The following is an 18,853-nucleotide window of genomic DNA, read 5'->3' on the forward strand; positions in this document are numbered from 1 at the left end:
TATCTTTTTACACTGCTTTCTTTCTCTTTGATAGAGTTTTTATTACTTGCCACTTAATTCCAGAGTTTAAGGAGAACTTTTTGCTTCCAGAGAGCCAAGACATTCAAACAAATTGTGTTTTCATTTGAAGACATATCTTTGTCAGTTTACAGTAGAAAGTCTAATTTCATGCATGCCCAGTTCTAGCAACTTCTTTAAATATTTGAAAGAAGTAATACGGGAATGAAGATGAAAATTAGCTGGAACCTTGTTCTTACTAATGCACAGAGTAACCAAGCTCTCAAACCCCAAGTTCAGTGCTCATTTTAGCTTTTGACTCTCCTTCCTAAGCACTTGTCTCTTCCTGTCTTGCACACAGTATATAATTGGAAAATAAAAGAATCAGAAAGAGGTGGCATATTTTGTCTCTTTCTATAAAATTCCTTTTGGTAAATCAGACAATAGTGCATGACGATTCAGAAGAACAGATAGCAAGTATTGGTTCCATGTTGATGTTGGATACTTTATCAAAGGAATAGTCAGTGTTTCTTACTAGTACATAAAGTATCATAGAGTGAGGGAACAAAGTCTATTGGAAAAAAAAAAAACCATTAATTGTGTATCTAATGGCAGATGTAAATAAAACTGCTGTACTAGAATTCATGTCAACCTCCAACTCATTAGCATGGCAGTGACATCCTCATAAAACAGCATAATCATAAGCACTCTGAGGAACTGTGAGGTCTTGCTTGTTTGTTTTTAACTACAACAAAATCCTCTGTTAAAAACATCTGCATACTCCCTTATAGACCTATAAAACAAATGACCTTCAAGTTAGTGGAAATAGTTTCCAAAAAAAAATTTGTATGAGAACACAAAGGTGTTGTTCAGGTTCCTACAAGTCTTTAAATGACCATGGAGATGGCATCAATGCCATCCACCTCTGCGTTTCCACATAGGGAAACACGGTGGCAATACCACCACAGCACATAGAGGAGGCTTTTGCTGTATGTTTAAGTATCAGTTTCTTGGTTTCATGTGTTTATACATGCCCATTACAGTTGCTTATTACCTCTGTAATGTGGGAGCCTATTTTGCAGTCTGACATACTTGGTGCTGTTTTTTTTCTCCCCATGGCAGGCGATTGGTGTCCGGTTGAATGAGCTGTGCCACGGGGAAAGTGAGAGCCCTGCCAACCTGCTGGGTCTCATTTATGATGAGGAGACCAAGAGGAGACTGAGAAAGGAGGATGAGGAGGAAGACTTTTTAGATGACAGTAAGGCGACTCCCTTTACTACAAGAACCCCTGCTTGTAAGAATCTCTGCTTTAGGAGCACTTAATATTCCTCTTTCCTCTTTCACATTCTTACCACCTTCCCATGTCTCCCCACTGTACCTTTCCCCCTCTTCCCTGTGCATGGATGTAATGCATGTGCATAAAGCCACGTAAAGAGAGGATGAGAACCAGAATGAGAAGACGATACACAGAGACAAGGAGTTACAGGCGATACGGAGCTCCATTGCCTTATAGTCTGTGACTCATACTATTATACAAAAATTAGTTTTAGACCTCTCTGAGAAAATATGACAGTAAATTACTGACCCAGTAGAGGATTAATCAGGTTTTACATTTTTTCATTACTCTTGGGAATTAAAAAAAAAAATTACACCAAGTAGACTTGAACGTGAACTGCTTCTCAGATGATTAAAATAGTGGATTGCTTAGAATAATTACTGTATTTAACATGAACTTAAAATATTAAATAATTCGGGTGGTTAGACAGTGAGTATCTGCTGTACTGTACTTATTTGTTAAAATTAGAAGCTTGTCCCACCATAGAAGAGTAGAGACAAAGAGATTCCTGTGCATTCCTCTTCAACACCATTTTGTTCATACATGTGTTCTATACCATACAATCTTGTGTACGTGTACCACTGCCTTTTATGAACCATACAGTTCCTCCATGGTATTGGAATTAGTAATATTATCTGAGGAAGAGAGTGAGGCCTCTTTCTCTTGTCTTTCTGTAGTGATTTGAAATTCAAACTCCCTGATTATGTTAAAGACTGTTCTTAGTTAAGTGATGCCAAGCCTACTTCATCTTTCCAGCCAAAAAATGTAAAAGGATGCCTAGGGTGTAACAGTGTGCATAATTAAATAATAATAAAAGAAAACTTTTTGCCTTCTTTTCCACTTTTATACCAAGGATTTTTTTTTTTTTGGAGGGTTTTTTTTTTTTTTTTTCATCTTTTTCCCCTTTCTCAGCCTTTATCATATCGGAGCCAATTTTCTTGACTTAGCTGTTGACAGAACACCACATTCTGACATCAGTCTTTCAGCTACCAGTGAATGTTCACCCCCAAAGATTCCATCAAGTTCGTAAGTCTAGATTATCCTGGAATGCCTCTGAATTGTCGAATGGAGAATGGAATTGAGTCTGGTCCTTAGGACCACTTGAGGACTATCCAGCAAATTCAGAACCTAGTAAAGGCCTACTGAAGCCATCCCCAAACTGCCCTGGATGTCCTAGGGGTCTTTCGGAACAGAGAGGAGCTAAAGCAGTGTTAGATGGATACATTCTCACGGGCCAAAATGAACTTTAATTTCCATGAAACTACATAAGTATCCTTTACCAACACGTTATGCCTGGTACTTAAGTTTTTTGATGAGAGCATGTAGGACTCATCCTTGTTCATTTTAATAATATTTCAGATGATAGTTATGAAAATGCCTGGACTAAAACCAAGTTCATTGTTTATAGGAATGACCAGAAGAGTGGATGATAACCTCGGGACAAATCCAGAAGCTTATGCTGAATATTTAGTGTTAGATTATTGTTTTTTTTTTTTAAAGATTTTATTTATTTGACAGAGAGAGATCACAAGTGGGCAGAGAGGCAAGCAGAGAGAGAGAAAAAGAGAGAGAGGAGGAAGCAGGCTCCCTGCAGAGCAGAGAGCCCGATGTGGGACTCGATCCCAGGACCCTGAGATCATGACCTGAGCTGAAGGCAGAGGCTTAACCGCTGAGCCACCCAGGTGCCCCCTAGATTATTGTTTAAAAACTACTGGACATCCAGATAATTTCTAGAGTTATGCAGTCTCCATTGAATATAAGATTGGGATGTCTGGCTTAGTTCCACTTTCTTGTCAGTTCATAGCTCATCTTGCACTTAAAAAATAATTATGGCTCAAGTAAGTATCAGTCTAGAAATTCCAGAGGAGCTGGTCTCTTTGGTCCTTAGTAAGAGGCAAAGTCCCTATCCATGATTTATCCCTGGAGAAAAAAAATAATGGTTTTCATGAGGAAATGATAATCAAGTATCTTCAGAAAGAACATAATTTCCACTCATTCTCAGTATAAGCCATGAGATAGATATAGATGATAGATATAGATATAGATATAGATATAGGTATCCTATTCAATTAAGAAAGCCTAATACATAAGAAATATTTTAGAAATATGTTCTGGAATATTGATATGTAATGATATTGTGATTGCTTGATGCCTTGATTCAAAATAGATAAGTATATTCTTTCTCTTATGAGAGGCAGAACTCAATATTGCTTTGGTCTTCTTTTCTGAATGCTGATAAGCAATCAGTGTATTTCTGCAGGCTCAGTGACCACATGTATCTGAGAACTAATCCTAAGAATTTTAAAAGTCTCTGGTGTCACCTTGGCCATTATCTGCCTTTAGAGCAAAATCTGGGTCTATGATGGAGGCAATATTCTACTCACTCAAAGGCTGGTATTCTTCAGAGCAAAGCAGAGTATTTGCATACTTCTAGTGTAGCTATGCTTTAATATGATAGGCTAACTTGTATAAAGTGTATGATAGAGGTGATCAAGTATGCCTTATCTATGCTGCAGAAACACATCTGGGCATCACTGCCCTCAAGAAAAATATCTCTCATAGAATGAGCTGGTGAGATTTTTGTAGTGCCAAAGCTAGTTCACCACCCTGTACATAGTCTACATCTGATTAAATTAGCAATGTGAAAATCTTGCAAGACTGCTTTCCATTTCTGTTTCTGTTAAGAGGCTTTCTAGCTTGGTGAGCTGTGTTTTGTTACTCTATGAGCCTTAAGGAAAATATTTCGTTCTTACTGATTGATATTTCAATACCAGGGAACTCACTAAATTGAATCACAAAATGGAGGAAGAGGGAGATATAGGTAATGCACAGATTGCAGTAAATGGAATAGGTCAATTGAACATGAATAGGTAACATTCTCATACACAATTTCATTTTGGACATGTGTAGCTTTGTCCATCAAACTGTGCCTCTCTGTATTTTTTTATTGGTGTGTTTATTTATGAAGGAACTCTTTCATTCCATAGGTACTGTGAACCCCTCTAAATGTGGCTGTCCCTTTGCCTTGAAGATGGCAGCATGCCAGCTTCTCCTGGAGATCACTACCTTCCTGCGAGAAACCTTTTCTTGCTTGCCCAGACCACGCACTGAGCCGCTGGTGGTAAGTAAAGCATGGGTGTTAACAATCTGGCTACTCAGAGAGGCCAGACAAGTGGCGAGGGTTTGAGTATCCACAGTTCCCTCAAATGCCAAATGGCCACATGTATCATATAACTTAAAAAATTCAACCAAAGGATCTTCATATATAAAAATCTCTTTTCTTCTCTTACAAAAACAAACAAAGAAACAAACAAAAACAACTCTCACAAAGAAAAATAACAACTCTGAAGTTGACCTTAAAATTACTGAAGATAGCACCACTGGGTAAAACATTAGACTGATCACTGTCAGTCATGCTAGAAATGTCTAAGAACATTTGCACCAAGAAGAGATCTTAGAGCTAGCCATCTGGGAAACACAGAGTCCATGGAAATGAAGAGTGTGCTCCAAATTGGAATTGTGAGCAGGATTCTAAAGGTGAAAACCATAAGATTACATAACTTGTTTGAAAAGAATTATGATTGGTGCTGGCACAGTTTAAACTAACTAATACAGGATTGGCTATTTAGCTAACAGGTGTTACATGATCTCTATTTTAATCCAAAGTAGAAGGATGTGTTCCAGAAGGCAGTGGAGTTGCAGTCGATAAGTGGCAATTTACAAAAGTAAGAGCTTCATGGTGTTCTGAGACGTGAGACAGGAGACGTACATAGGCCCTACTTCCTCAATATCCTTTGGTCTCTATTTTGAGTGACTCTCTTAGCAATGCTTACTTCCTTGTGAATCTTCTCTCATATGCCTTTAGGTTCCTTTACTCTGCAAACTATGCGGAGTTTTACGGCCAGCATTTTTTAGAAATTACTGACAGGATTTTTTTGTCACAAAAATTTAACAGCTCATAAATCCATATAGAAATGTGCTTCCAGTGAATTTTCTCATTTAAGTTATGAGCAGAAAGACTTAAGTATTTAGCATGTATACATCTCTAAACGTATATTTTTATTCCTGCCATACTTCGTACAGGTACAAATAGGCAGAAGACCACGTACACACACGCACACATGCACACACCCATACTCCTGCACCCACCAAGGCCTGATTTGTTTAGCAGAGTATACCAACACTCTGCAAAGGCCAGGCGTCTTCACAGAGTGTGTGGGTCGGACACACCTCAGAGCCGATTTTCCTTGGCCCATAGTCCTCTAAGAGGCACCAACTTTCCAGTGGTTCTTCCTTTACAGACAACATCCAGCCAGAGCTGAGAAACCAGACAAATTCTTCATTTTCCCCTTACACAAGACTTAGACTGCTCTACCAGAAAAAGTGTTACACAGTCTGTGCACTCCTATTTTTGCTATTTTAATGGTCCACCAGCTTCCTGCTTTTTTTTTTTTTAAAGATTTTATTTATTTATTTGACAGAGAGAAATCACAAGTAGGCAGAGAGGCAGGCAGAGAGAGAGAGGAGGAAGCAGGCTTCCCGCTGAGCAGAAAGCCCGACTCGGGGCTCGAACCCAGGACCTGGGATCCGGCTTAACCCACTGAGCCACCCAGGCGCCCCAGCTTCCTGCTTTTTTAACCACAATAGGCATGAACAAAGCCGCACCTCAGTCCCTGGGGAGAGACAAAAGAATTGGTGCTATTATCCCCGAGCACTGCCTCTACCTCTACCAACATTTGGAAGACTTGTTCCCTCACACTCTAAAACATAAAATGGGTATTTTCAAGTTGGAAACATTTGTGGGTAAAATGTATGTTTTCAGGAGAAACATACTGCAATTTGGACTGTGAAACTACATTATTTGCTGTGAAAAAGGGAAGTTTCTCCTATTGTTCTTATTCCATTTTCCTATTAACCTGGGCTTTTAATTTTCTGAATGTTTCCTTTACTGTTATATTGAGACTACTCTATAAAATCAGCTCAAGGCCAACACGTGTTTAAAATCAAGTGGAATGAAATAACTGATCTGTAATAATATCTCTATTAGTGCTATTTTGTACATTCTAATTATACTGAAACCTTCATGAAAGCACTCATCTGCTTTTCATATTTCAGATTTTTATTTGATCACCATTCTGATCCATTGTGATTTAAAAAAAATAAGAGTCTTAAAGTTTGATTCAGTTATCTTTGTTCTCCATTTCAATTCCATAAAGCTAGACTTTAATGTCCCTTATTATTACAGTAAATTTCATTTAAAAAATCTATCAAAACTTTTAAAAATTACTAAAAATTACTGTAGAACCAACAGGCAGACTAGTGGAAAATGGCAAGAAATTAAGCTAAAACAGAGCCTTCAGTCATTCAGTCAAGGCGAGGGAACTGTTCACGGCTGCATCACCTTTAACAAGGCCTTAGAGATCCTTCATTCATTACATTGGGATTTTTATTGTCCAGGGTAGGTATGCATTATATTGTGATGTGATCTTTATAAAGTAAATAGGAAGCTTTTTCTCATGTTTAAGCTAACTTTAGTTGATGGGGAAAGAAAAACAACCCATACACATACACCTCGAGTTATATTCAAACCTACTATAAACAGTGAGTTTAATGAAACTGTTTTACCAACACAGAACCTGTAAATGCGGCAGTTGTTCTATAAGAAATTGTACTAAACAGTGAGTCTAACAATTTAAGCATAAAGACCATCAAAATGAACTATTATAAAGTTTTAACAAAACGCTTCCTGCAAGGGTAGCTACAGATCTTGAAAACAATTTTTTAGTTCAGTAACATTTTTAATAACAGTAAAAATAATAACTATCCTAATGTTCAAAATAATAAAAGTATAAGGTAACAAAATAATCACAGTAGAAGCTATAGATATTCTAGAATCTGTGGTTTGAGGATGGAAGAAAATCAGGGATGTAAACTTTCTATTAAGAGAAAAAGTCTTTCTGGCAGAAATTGCCATAACACCCTTTCCAAAACGAATGAGATTTTTCAGGTGAAATTTCTGTTTGAAAATGTCCTAGTTACAACCAAAATGTAGAAGAGAAAGCAAAAGAACCAAAAATACAATAATTTAAACAAAAGTTAATTAGTTTAACCACAGTTGTTTCTTGGATAGGGTCAGGAAATCTCAGGAGGCCACTCACTGGATTGGTTAGGGGATGGAGGTAAAAGAAAAGGCAAAATGATATTGAAAGATTTTAAAAGTTGATAAAAAAAATAATTTTACCAACCTAAAATTTTTTCCCCAGATCCCTAGATGTCACTTAAATAATGTGCTTTTTTTAAAGAGCTTCTGGTAATATATTTATTCAAGGTTTTCATAAACCATACTAATAAATAATGTATTTTAAAAAGGAAAAAGCATTTTACAGGATTTATAATCTAAAATAACATAATAATCAAATCTTTTTTTTTTTTAAAGATTTTTTATTTATTTATTTGACAGAGAGAGATCACAAGTAGACAGAGAGGCAGGCAGAGAGAGAGAGAGAGGGAAGCAGGCTCCCTGCTGAGCAGAGAGCCCGATGCGGGACTCGATCCCAGGACCCTGAGACCATGACCTGAGCCGAAGGCAGCGGCTTAACCCACTGAGCCACCCAGGCGCCCTCAAATCTTTTTTTTTTTAATATTAACTTCCAAATTTGAGAACAATAAAGAAATAACAGAGATAATTTTGTTCATAAAATTGCTGATCTATTCAAATGTTTACCAACTGAATTAGTAAAATCAATAACCAGTGGCCAAACAACTTGAATTAAAACAAGTGATTCCCATCCAATGGATAGATGAGTCTACAATAATAAACCTTGAGGAAGTCTGTTGTCTACATTCATTCATTAGAGAAAGCAACATATTGGATCCTTTGGTGAAAGACTGCGCTGGGACTATACCAAATATGCTGATGGACTTAAACAAATCAGGTTATAAAAAAATATATTGCTGGATTCCAAATGTTCCTAAAGTTAAATAATTAGAAGCACACAATTTACATATACCAAGACTAACTGATGAATATTTATTGGGAGGAAGACTATGAACAAAAGGTGGTATCATAGTTAGAGAAGAGGGGGTGATACAGAGATAGATATATTGAAACAGGAGAACCAACACCTAAAAAATTACTTCCTGGTGTGAAATATAAGAGTGGCCCTGAGAAGGAGGCAGAAGGGCCCTGGTTGACCAAAGAAGCTGCTGGAAAAAACTGAAGAATCTTTCTGTAAGAAGCCACATTTGGGGGCGCCTGGGTGGCTCAGTGGGTTAAGCCTCTGCCTTCACCTCAGGTCATGATCTCAGGAGCCTGGGATCGACAGGGAACCTGCTTCCCCTTCTCTCTCTGCCTGCCTCTCTGCCTACTTGTGATCTCTCTCTCTGTCAAATAAATGAATAAAATCTTTAAAAAAAAAAAAAAGAAGAAGCCACATTTGAATATAGCTTTGAAAGAGAGATGGGATTTTGACAAACAGATAAAAGAAGACATTAGAAGAATCGTAGTTGTTATGTTAGTTTTTATCCCAAGTAAGAAATTTATATAATTAAGTTTGGTTAACAAAATACAAAGTATTTTAGGTTTTCTACTTTTTTCTAAAAGGAATTAATTTCAGGGGAACAACTGTATTCCTAGAATATTTTTTGACAATGGTAAATGCATTCCATGTAGTTCCTTTATTTTCAAGATGTGATCTAATTTTCTGGTACCAAAGTATAATGTCTCTTCTTAATTAAAAGGAAAAGAAGAAATACTGTGTAAAGTCTAAAGTTTCATTTATTAGGGGCACCTGGGTGGCACCATTGGTTAAGTGTCGGATTCCTGGTTTGGGTTTAAGTCATGATCTTAGGGTTGTGAGATTGAGCCCCACATCAGGGTCTGCACTTAGCACAGAGTCTGCTTGGGATTCTGTCTCCCTCTCCATCTAACCCTCCTGCTTGTGTTCTTTCTCTCTCTCTCTGTCCAATAAATAAATCTTTTTTTTAAAAGTTTCATTTATTAATAATAATTAAAACCATAAAATTTCTATCTTGGTACAAAATGGGCTTTTAAAAAATGTTTTTGTTTTCCATATCTATATGAATCTGAGGACTTAGGTCATATTTAGGAAAAATGCTCTATAGAAATAAAATCAACATTTTATATATTTTCCCTTTATCAGGTCCTCCAAAATTGTTTTACAGATTTACAGATATGATCTTCTGATTGAATAAATCTGCATTCACAGAATAGGTCCGTTTTCAATTTGGGGCCTCATTGACCAAACTCCAACCAAACACATTCCCTCTCCAAGGCTTACATTAGGGTATGGGTTCATACTGTTCATAAGCAGATAGTCATGGGACTCCTCTTGTACTTCTGGAAGGAAGGAAGCAGTTCCTCCAATGCCTGGTCATATTTTGAGCCTCTGGACTTCACATATGAAACTTCTTTTTTTTTTTTAATTGTGTTATGTTAGTCACGCCATATACATATGAAACTTCTTAAGTCTGAACTGCCCATTTCCACTTGTTTGCTGAGCTACCTTTAAATACTCACAACAAAACTCCAATATCACTTCTTTACTCATTTTCTATTTATGCAGAAGTTTAGCTACTTAAAACAGCAAAAACATACTACCTTACAGTTCTAGAAATCAGAAGTCTGACAAGAGTTTCACTGAGCTAGGGTCAAGGTTATCAAGAAAACTGTACTCCTAGAGAAGACTCTGTTTCCTTGCCTTTTTTTCCATCTTGTTGGGCAACCCACATTCCTTGGCTCATGGTCCCTTTTTCTGTCTTCAAAGCCAGTAATTTGATATCTCTCTCATTCTTCTTCCATAGTTACATCTTCCTTTGATCACAGCCTGGAAAAGCTTTCTGCTTTAAGGATCTGTGTGATTAGGCTGGGCCCACTTGACTAATCCAGCAGAATTCCTATCTCAAGATCCTTAAGCTAAATCCACATGCACACAGTCCCTATTGCAATGTAAAAGTAACATATTTACCCATTCCTGGGGTGAGGGCATGGACCTCTTGGGAGCTGGGGGGCTTTATTCTGCCTCCAAGTCTGATATTTAAGCTCCTATTCTGTCTCTCAGTAATCAATGTATGATCATTTAATAAACAGATAAATGCCAAAAATGCAGTTTAAACTGTGAACAAAGTGTTAAAAGGTGAGGAAGCTAATTCTAAACAGATTTTTATTTTATTTTATTTATTTATTTGACAGAGAGATCACAAGTAGGCAGAGAGGCAGGCAGAGAGAGAGGGAGAAGCAGGCTCCCCGCTGAGCAGAGAGCCCAATTCGGAGCTTGATCCCAGGACCCTGAGAACATGACCTGAGCCAAAGGCAGAGGCTTAACCCACTGAGCCACCCAGGCACCCCGAGGAAGCTAATTCTAGATTTGAAACAAGGTGCGTGCTTTTCAAAGATAAAACATGAGGAAAAGGGAAAATCGATGAGTTAGGGAAGAATTTTTTTCTTTAATTCAAGAAACATCTTTCATGGCCACAATATGAAATTGGCATTATAGAAAGAGGTGTTTGGCTCTGTGCAAATTCGTCTGGGTACAATTCAAAATGGAAGGAGGTTTTCCACAAGACCAATGCAGTGCTAAGGAGATGCCAAAGTTCATGTACACCTTCCTCACTAACATTGCAGGACTTGGAGAGCTGTAGACTTCGTTTGGATCCTGAGTTGGACCGGCACAGATATGAGAGGAAGATCAGCTTTGCGGGGGTCCTGGATGAAAATGAAGACTCCAAAGATTCCCTCCACAGTAGTAGCCACACCCTCAAATCAGATGCAGGGGTTGAGGAGAAGAAAGGTATGGAAAAGCAAGAATTCTTTTCATGTTTCAGTGTCTCTCATAGGATATTTGGCCTGGGATCCACACTATAGATTTATATACCTAAAGAAGTCCAAAACTGTTGGCTACATACAGTACTGTGTCCACTTAATGAGGTAGGAAACCTTGTTAGTTAGGAGCTGGACACAACGGTCTGAAAAGTTTCCGGATCTAATTCCAGCTCACCAACTCTGCATATCCCACTGATGCCATTGGTTACTTGTCAGATGAACCATTATTTCACATGCCAATAAGAAAGAAAAAATACTTCCCATTCAGCTCATATGCAATAGCTTTTAATCATTTAGTCTGTGTTTCATTTTTACTGAAAGAGGACTTTCAGACTTAATTAGATGCAGATTTTAATTACCCATGCATATCATTCTTGTGCAGCCAAAAGAAGGGAATATATAAATAGAATAAACTGGTTAAAGTTTTTCTAAATGATCTTCAATTCCAGGTTCAAATTTATTAATCATTTTTCAACTCAGCATTGTCAGTGTCCATGTTTTCCTCTAGAATAACGCCCTTTGTGCTGTTAGACTGTCCGCACCACGTCATTTCTTAAATGAATCTGTAAAATAAAGATGGAAATACTTGTATGAAGCTAGCCTACCCTCACACTCACTCACTGCTTTGAGAACATTGCCAAACACATCTGACTTACCACCTCGCACACTCCCTCACCCTATTTCTACTTGACTCCTTGAAGCTAAGACACTGGCATCATTCTGCACATTTTGTTGCTGATGCTTTAGATGGTCACATGGACAGAAACAATAAAAAATGTGTCACAATTGCTCTCTGGCACTAGTGATCCTAAGATGGCATCAATTTTAAGACAAATCTCAATTTCCGATGTGTTATAAATGTGAAAAAACTACATCTTACAATGGTAAGCTATAGCAATGAGTTGTATGACCTTGTCCAAGTTACTTACCTTCTAAGCCACAGTTTTCTCCTCTTTCAAATTAGGTTAATGACACCTACAGCATTGTGATATTGAAAGCTTTCATTGAGATAATGTAAGCCAAGTATAAACATAGTACCTGGTACATAGTACCTCCTAAAAATTGGTATAAAATAAAGAATTGTTATTTGTTTATATCATGAGCCTATAGACTAGAACCCATGTGGAAAATTCTAAATATGAGTTAAAGATTAACAAGTTTTAAGTTGCTTTCAAGGACTCCTTAAAGTTAACTTCTCCATCGATATGGCTATTTCTTAAATCCCACCGCCCTTCAATGTTTTTCTAATGAATTTTGATTATAAGAACTTAAGTACATTTGTTAAGAGTCAAAGACAATTTAATGCATTTATGTATTTTCTGGTATCCTATAGGAAATGACTCAATTAATGTTGGATAACTGAAAGAATGAATGATTCCAGGAAGGAATAGCCCTAGATAGAGAAAATATAAAATCTTTAAGATCTTCTAAGGAATGGATGTACACTGGAAAAATTTTTTAATATTTTAAGGTCAGATTATTGTCATAATATTTTTAAAATGCAAATAATCATTCTATTGTATTGGATTCATGGTGAGACAAGAGTTTATTAGCCAAGTCTTAACAATTTCTGAGCATGAAGAATTGTCAAGTCACTATTTTTACAACTATTACTTTTTTAGATAACATTAACTGCATATGAAAAAGTTACATTTTTAAACATATCCCAAGGGGATTTTTTTGCCAATTCAAAGTTATTATGCTAATTATTGCTTAAAGTAGCTGAAATAAAAATTCCTAATACAGAGATGGTTAAACTTGAAGCAGAGTAAATCCTACACCATCTAGAAAAATAAAACGTCAAATCAATTTTTTTTGTCAAATCAATTTTTAAGAATACTTTAATTTCATGACTATTTATGCAAATTTCCTTTGATGTTCAAAAACACAAATGCTTAGTATATTTTCTCTTCATAAAACAGCTATGTTAATATATGAAAGTTGGTTAATAAATGAACAGAAAGGTGAAACTATAAATAAAATGAGAACATATTCATAAAATGTCCTTTATTGGTTGGCCAAAATCTTCTTGAAGATTCCTCAATATTCCTTAATCCTTTGATAAGTTGATACCAGCTGCTAAAGCCAGGGGGACTCTCCTAAATGAGATTATTAAAATTTCATTTAAAATTTTATACCATCTGTTTTTATAAAAGCTAAAAATGTTATCCTTGAAATAAACAACCTGAGGACAATTCAGATTCTGCCAGGGAAAACAAATGTGAAATAATCCTTAAACTAAAAATGTCTGCCTAAAATCCCCAAGCAAGGTCTGCCACATCATTTTACCCACATTTCAAAAAACAAACTAAGATGGGTATTCCAAAATACAGACACCAAGATGTGTCTGATTATTCAATGATCATCTGTTGAGCACCTGCTGTATGCCAGGTCAGGTTCCCAGAGTTCAGCAATGAACAGGAAGAAATATTTCCCACATATATTTTAGCTTTTATTAGCTAATAGTTCATGATGTGAGTAACATTAAAGACTAGGCTTTCAAATAAAGACAAATGATATGTAGCAAAACAAACGAAGGTCAGAGAATTGGTAGTGACCTGGAATGGGAGGGATGTAGTCAGAGAAGGACCCCAAAAGTGGCAGTGAGCAGAGACCTAGATGAAATGAAGGGACCAGGCATGCCGAGGGCTGGGGGAGGAGTCTTCCAAGCAGACACAACAGTGGGAACTGGACTCTGATGCAGGAGTGAGCATGGAGCATTCCAAGAAGGGCAAAGAGGCCAACACACTGGCAGCAGAATGACTTGGAAGACCAACAGGAAATGGGGTCAGATAGGTAGGCAAAGGGCAAATAGACAGGATCTGTAGCTATGGTTAGAAATTTAATTCTGTGTATGTCCGAGTGTCGTTGGTGGGTTTTGACTAGAAAGGTGAGATAATACGCGTATTTATGATTTATGTATTGAGAAGATGAGTCAAGCTGTGGGAGTAGGAGTTAGCAAGTGCTCTGAGGTAGTTACACGAGTCCAGGGAACAAGTAATGGGGCTTTCAGAATCCTAGGAAATTTCAAAGCGTAGAGCTAGCAGGACTTGCTAATGGAGACAATGTGAGGTGAAAGAAAAGAGAAAAAGATGTTTTATCCAACTTAGATGTATTCGTTTCATGTTCATACCGTATTCACTTTTTGTATTTCATGTTGTCATGGAGGTAAAAGCTGACACTCAATGCTGGTTTTCAGGTTTTTAGGTGCAAAATCAAATCTGATTTCTAACTGCTGTGTCTTTTGTAAATAATCAATGTCATAATTCTGAACACTGATTTTAGCCCAGCAGGATATGTCCAATTATCTTTGGTAGTAGACTAGGTTCTCAAAATTGAATTTCATTCAAGTCACGTTAATTTGGGGTTACTTTCCCAAATTTTTATGGTTAAAGGTATCATGAAATCAGGCAAAGAGTGCAAGAGAGTATCTGTTTAAAAAAAAAAAAAAAGGAAAAAGGAAGAAACCTCTCAAACTTTTTTTCTGTTTTCCAGTCTATCTAGACATGAGATTGCATTAGTAGTCATTAAAAGATGATACTATCCTATTTCAGATGTATATCAGGTAGGTCATTAAAGCCTCAATTAAGCCTAAAAATAATATTGAAAAATGCAGCAGCTGAATTTTGTGCTATCATTTAAATGGAGCATGATAGTCTATAGTCTTTGTGGAATTTATCTGGCCGGGCTGCCAGAATTTCTATCCAGCTGTAAAATTCTGTCCAGATGTGTTCAGGGAGCTCCCTGAGGCCTTCACCAGCTCCATGGTGATCATTTTAAGCTTTCCCAATCACGAGAGTAAATCAGAGATTAAGCATTGCACATTACTCAACAGGAATGCTTCTGGGCTCCTTTATATGGCATTGAAAGTATACCTTTAATTATCATCTTGTAGCACTGCACCATCTCTCTCAGTCAAATACTCACTCTCCTATGAGTGAGAAACCAAAGACTAAAATGCAATCTTCCTGATTGGAACTTTTAAAAATATTAATATCCATGCCTTAAATAATTCACAAGAAATCTTGTTCTGGTAAGAAGAGTATCTTACAAAAAATAATGGCCCCTTCTTTTTAATGACTAAGCTCTGAAAATTTTTTATATCCTGGCCCTACCAAATCAATGTGTGACAACACCAAGTCTCCAAAGGAGGAGGATGTAGGAGTGTAAATGACTATGGGAAATAAAGATACTTTTGGGAAAAAAAAAAAGTAGTTTCAAGTTTAAACATGTTTCTTTTACCCTTTTATTTTCCTCACTGATGACTGTTTTTTCCAGAACACTAAAGATGAATAATGCATGTTCTTCATGGTACATATAGACTGTAAGGTTGGCTCAGGGTGTTGCAACATTTGGACTCACATCCCACCCAGCCTTTTGCCTGAAAGAAGGATGCTATGACATCACTAGGTGCACTGAAAATGGAACTGTTTCACACTCATGTTCACCCAAAGCACACCAGTGAAAACAGATCCTTTAGTGCCATTGCTGAGGAGCTGAGCGGAACCCACTGCTGACTGTTGGAGAGAGAAGCGCCTCTTGTTTTTATTTCCTTAATGAGGTATTCCAAAATGAAGGGGTTTACATGAAGGGGTTTGCATAACTCCCATAATTCTGCAAGTCCCATTTCAAAAGAAAGACAAAAACAAATGGTTTGTGGTTCTGTTGAATCAAGTAATGTTGTTATAATAATGTACTAACAGTCCGAGATCATGCTGCTACAAGGGCACACTCATGCTTGTGAACCCTGGGCCGGAAAGAGAGCAGGTTGTTCCCAGCACTGATGAGCTATGTGTCCAAGAAAGAAGCTGTACCAGCCCTTCCTGGTGGACCCAGCATCCTGCCTGCCTAACAATCTGCCCGACACGGGGTTGGGGAGAAGCTCCTTGTCCAGACATGCGGCTCATCCTGGCCAACAGAGAGGAGGCTGTTAAGGGACAAGTTGGGGAGAGCCTGGATCTAACACTGGCTGGGGAAAACTAAGGGGGAAAAAGCCCTATTTTATTCTTTCAATACAGTTCCCAGCAGGAAGATCAGGATAGGAGGTTCCCGCCTGCTCCAGATTAAAGGAACCCGCAGTTTCCAGGTGAAGAAGGGGGGTTCCTTGTCCAGCATTCGCCGGGTCGGCAGCTTAAAGAGCAGCAAGTTACCACGGCAGGACTCAGAGTCCGAGGCTGAGGAGCTGCAGCTGTCCCAGAGCAGGGACACTGTCACTGACCTAGGTAACATAGAGGAGTGGGGTGCACAGGGACGTGGGGGGTAGGAAGACAGGGCCTGAGTCTCAAAAGGGCTGAAGCCCATTTTTTGACACCTCAGGAGCTGGAGAGCAGGGCCACAGGCTAGACCACACATTCAGTCTGCAAACCATACCATCCTTTAGAGCAGGGCTTAAAGGATGCTAGATGTTAGAGCTTAAACCTTAACACGCACACAGGTCATCCGCATTTTGTCAAGATGCACATTCTAATTGGGCAAGGTCTGGGGTGGGAGCCTCTGACAAGTTTACTGGTGAAGCTAAAGCTGCTGTTTCAAGGCCACAGTTTGAGGAGTGAGGAGAGAGAGTTTACATTAGGGAAAGAAAAGACTTAAACAGCAGGACAGTTTTTTGAAATCCAGATGTTTGTGCATCCATTCTTGTGATGAGGGCCTTGAGAGCAAAATGTAGAAATTCCCTTGGGGGCAGCTAGCTAAAGGTCCTCTGTGTTTTAAAATCTCTTTCACAGTAAAAAGAACAAAAGTCTCAGTCAGAGAGGAGAGATGGATGGCAAGACCGGACAGTGACCTTCGGGAAGTCAGTTAATGTTTCAGGGGTTTGTTTTCTCCAACTATTCAGTGGGAATAATTCTATTTCTTCCTCGCCTACCCTGAAAGGATGCTCTGAAGATGAATTAAGGGTTGATTATAAAGTATGTTAAGTACCTGAGCATGAGCTCTATATACTATCAAAGCATTGGAGGTGAAGGCTGTCCCTGTAGGATCCAAAGAGACTCTTGAATCTCTAAAAGTGTTAGTCCGATGAGTCTGATGCTCATCTTACTAGCAAGAAAAAGAGTATGCAAGTATGCCAACAGGACTCACCAGCTACCTAGGATTTAGCTACCAGGGAGAAGTTAAAGTTCATTTTCTTTGCCATTCTGTGCCTGTGTAAGGAGCAAAATAGAAAAGTCTCCCTTCTTGGCAAGTTGTTTCAGAAGTCAGTCAGTAAATGCAGATAAATTATCAATCAAGTCTACTGAAATAGAAGCTAAGTATATCTAATTAAAGAGAGTCTAAAATGGGAAGTATTTCTACACCTATCCACCCTCACCTTTGAAAATAACTAATTTATGCATTAGGTAAGGTTCAGGTTATTTTGGGAGAGAATAAAAAAAAAAAAACCGTGATTTCTTTTGTTGCAGGTCTGAAGTTGTAAGAATGTCAACAGTTAGTTTTGGGGGAAAATATTTCAATTAATTATTTGAATTGGTTAGTTCAGCTTGACCAGATGAATCAAAATAGGCAGCCCAGAGGCATGGTTTTATCACAGACATGACCAGGAAAGCTTTTAGATTTGAGGGCAAAGCTTTCTTGTATGGTAGATAATGTAGTAAATTCCTGAGAGAGATGTCTCCAGACTTTTCCACAGAGAAGAGTTTAGACAAAAGGATTGTCAAGGATTGTCCACAATTGACCACAGTTGCTTATAAATTCCCTTAGTTTTTTGTGTTTTTGTTTTTTTTTTTTTTTGAGGAACCATCTTTTTTTTAATCTAGCTCTGATGGCGAACTTAGGGGGTGTTGAGAGCATGACACTAGCCTTAGTCACAGCAGCAGAAGAGAGAGCAGTACAGTTACGGCCACTGCAGGTTGCTTGGTATCCCTACTTAACTACACCTGCAAGGTCTGGGCAGTCTGGAGTGGATTTGGGCACACATAATTGATAACTTGCTCATCTCAGCAATTCAAGGACTTGACTCTGTTTCTTCTTGGCTCCCATGTCTCAAAATGGAAGCCACCATAACAGAGATCATAAATGTCTTTGCAATTGCCTGTTCATCTGGTGGTGAAGGGAACAGCTCCTATTAACATTCCTCCACTAAAGTCTGTGCTATGCCCTGTTAACATACTGGGCCATGGTAGTCTGCCCTAGGATTCAAAAGCATGGGCAACTCTACCATACCAACATGCTCTCCAGGGAAACCAAACAATATAACCTTTCTTGGCATTTTTTTTTTTTTTGAAGAAGGGAGTCCTTGGAGTGCAAGTGAGCCCAGCATCGAGCCAGAGGGACTGAGTACTGCTGGCACAGAAGAAAATTACCACAGGAGCATGTCATGGCTTCATGTAAGTAGGAATCCCAGAAATACCTGAGATCAATTTCTTTTGGCACTGAGAAAATCGATGGAGTGAGGACAAAAGGGTATACGAAAACCATCAACCCAATTTAGCCCCTAAGAAAAACTGTAGGCGGGGCGCCTGGGTGGCTCAGTGGGCTGGGCCTCTGCCTTTGGCTTAGGTCATGATACTGGGGTCCTGGGATCAAATCCCACATCGGGCTCTCTGCTCAGTGGGGAGCCTGCTTCCCCCTCCCTCTCTGCCTGCCTCTCTGCCTACTTGTGATCTCTCTCTCTCTCTGTCAAATAAATAAATAAATAAATAATCGAAAGAAAGAAAGAAAGAAAGAAAGAAAGAAAGAAAGAA

The 18,853-nt window shown here is 38.2% G+C and overlaps 1 protein-coding gene across 7 annotated transcripts in view; it reads left to right on the forward strand.

Moving 5' to 3' along the window:
• UNC80 (unc-80 homolog, NALCN channel complex subunit) overlaps positions 1 to 18,853 on the forward strand; it is a 239,001-nt gene that overhangs the window by 111,317 nt on the left and 108,831 nt on the right. For 3 of the 7 annotated variants that reach the window (XM_047721936.1, XM_047721937.1, XM_047721938.1), the window contains exons 24-28: positions 1,120 to 1,291; positions 4,321 to 4,454; positions 10,977 to 11,142; positions 16,193 to 16,396; positions 18,396 to 18,496. In XM_047721936.1, coding sequence (XP_047577892.1) covers positions 1,120 to 1,291; positions 4,321 to 4,454; positions 10,977 to 11,142; positions 16,193 to 16,396; positions 18,396 to 18,496 — 777 coding nt within the window. The remainder of the gene's footprint in view (positions 1 to 1,119; positions 1,292 to 4,320; positions 4,455 to 10,976; positions 11,143 to 16,192; positions 16,397 to 18,395; positions 18,497 to 18,853) is intronic. The other 4 variants (XM_047721939.1, XM_047721940.1, XM_047721941.1 and 1 more) reach the window with 2 other exon arrangements.

Source organism: Lutra lutra, chromosome 3 (genome assembly GCF_902655055.1).
Source record: "Lutra lutra chromosome 3, mLutLut1.2, whole genome shotgun sequence".
Taxonomy (NCBI): domain Eukaryota; kingdom Metazoa; phylum Chordata; class Mammalia; order Carnivora; family Mustelidae; genus Lutra; species Lutra lutra.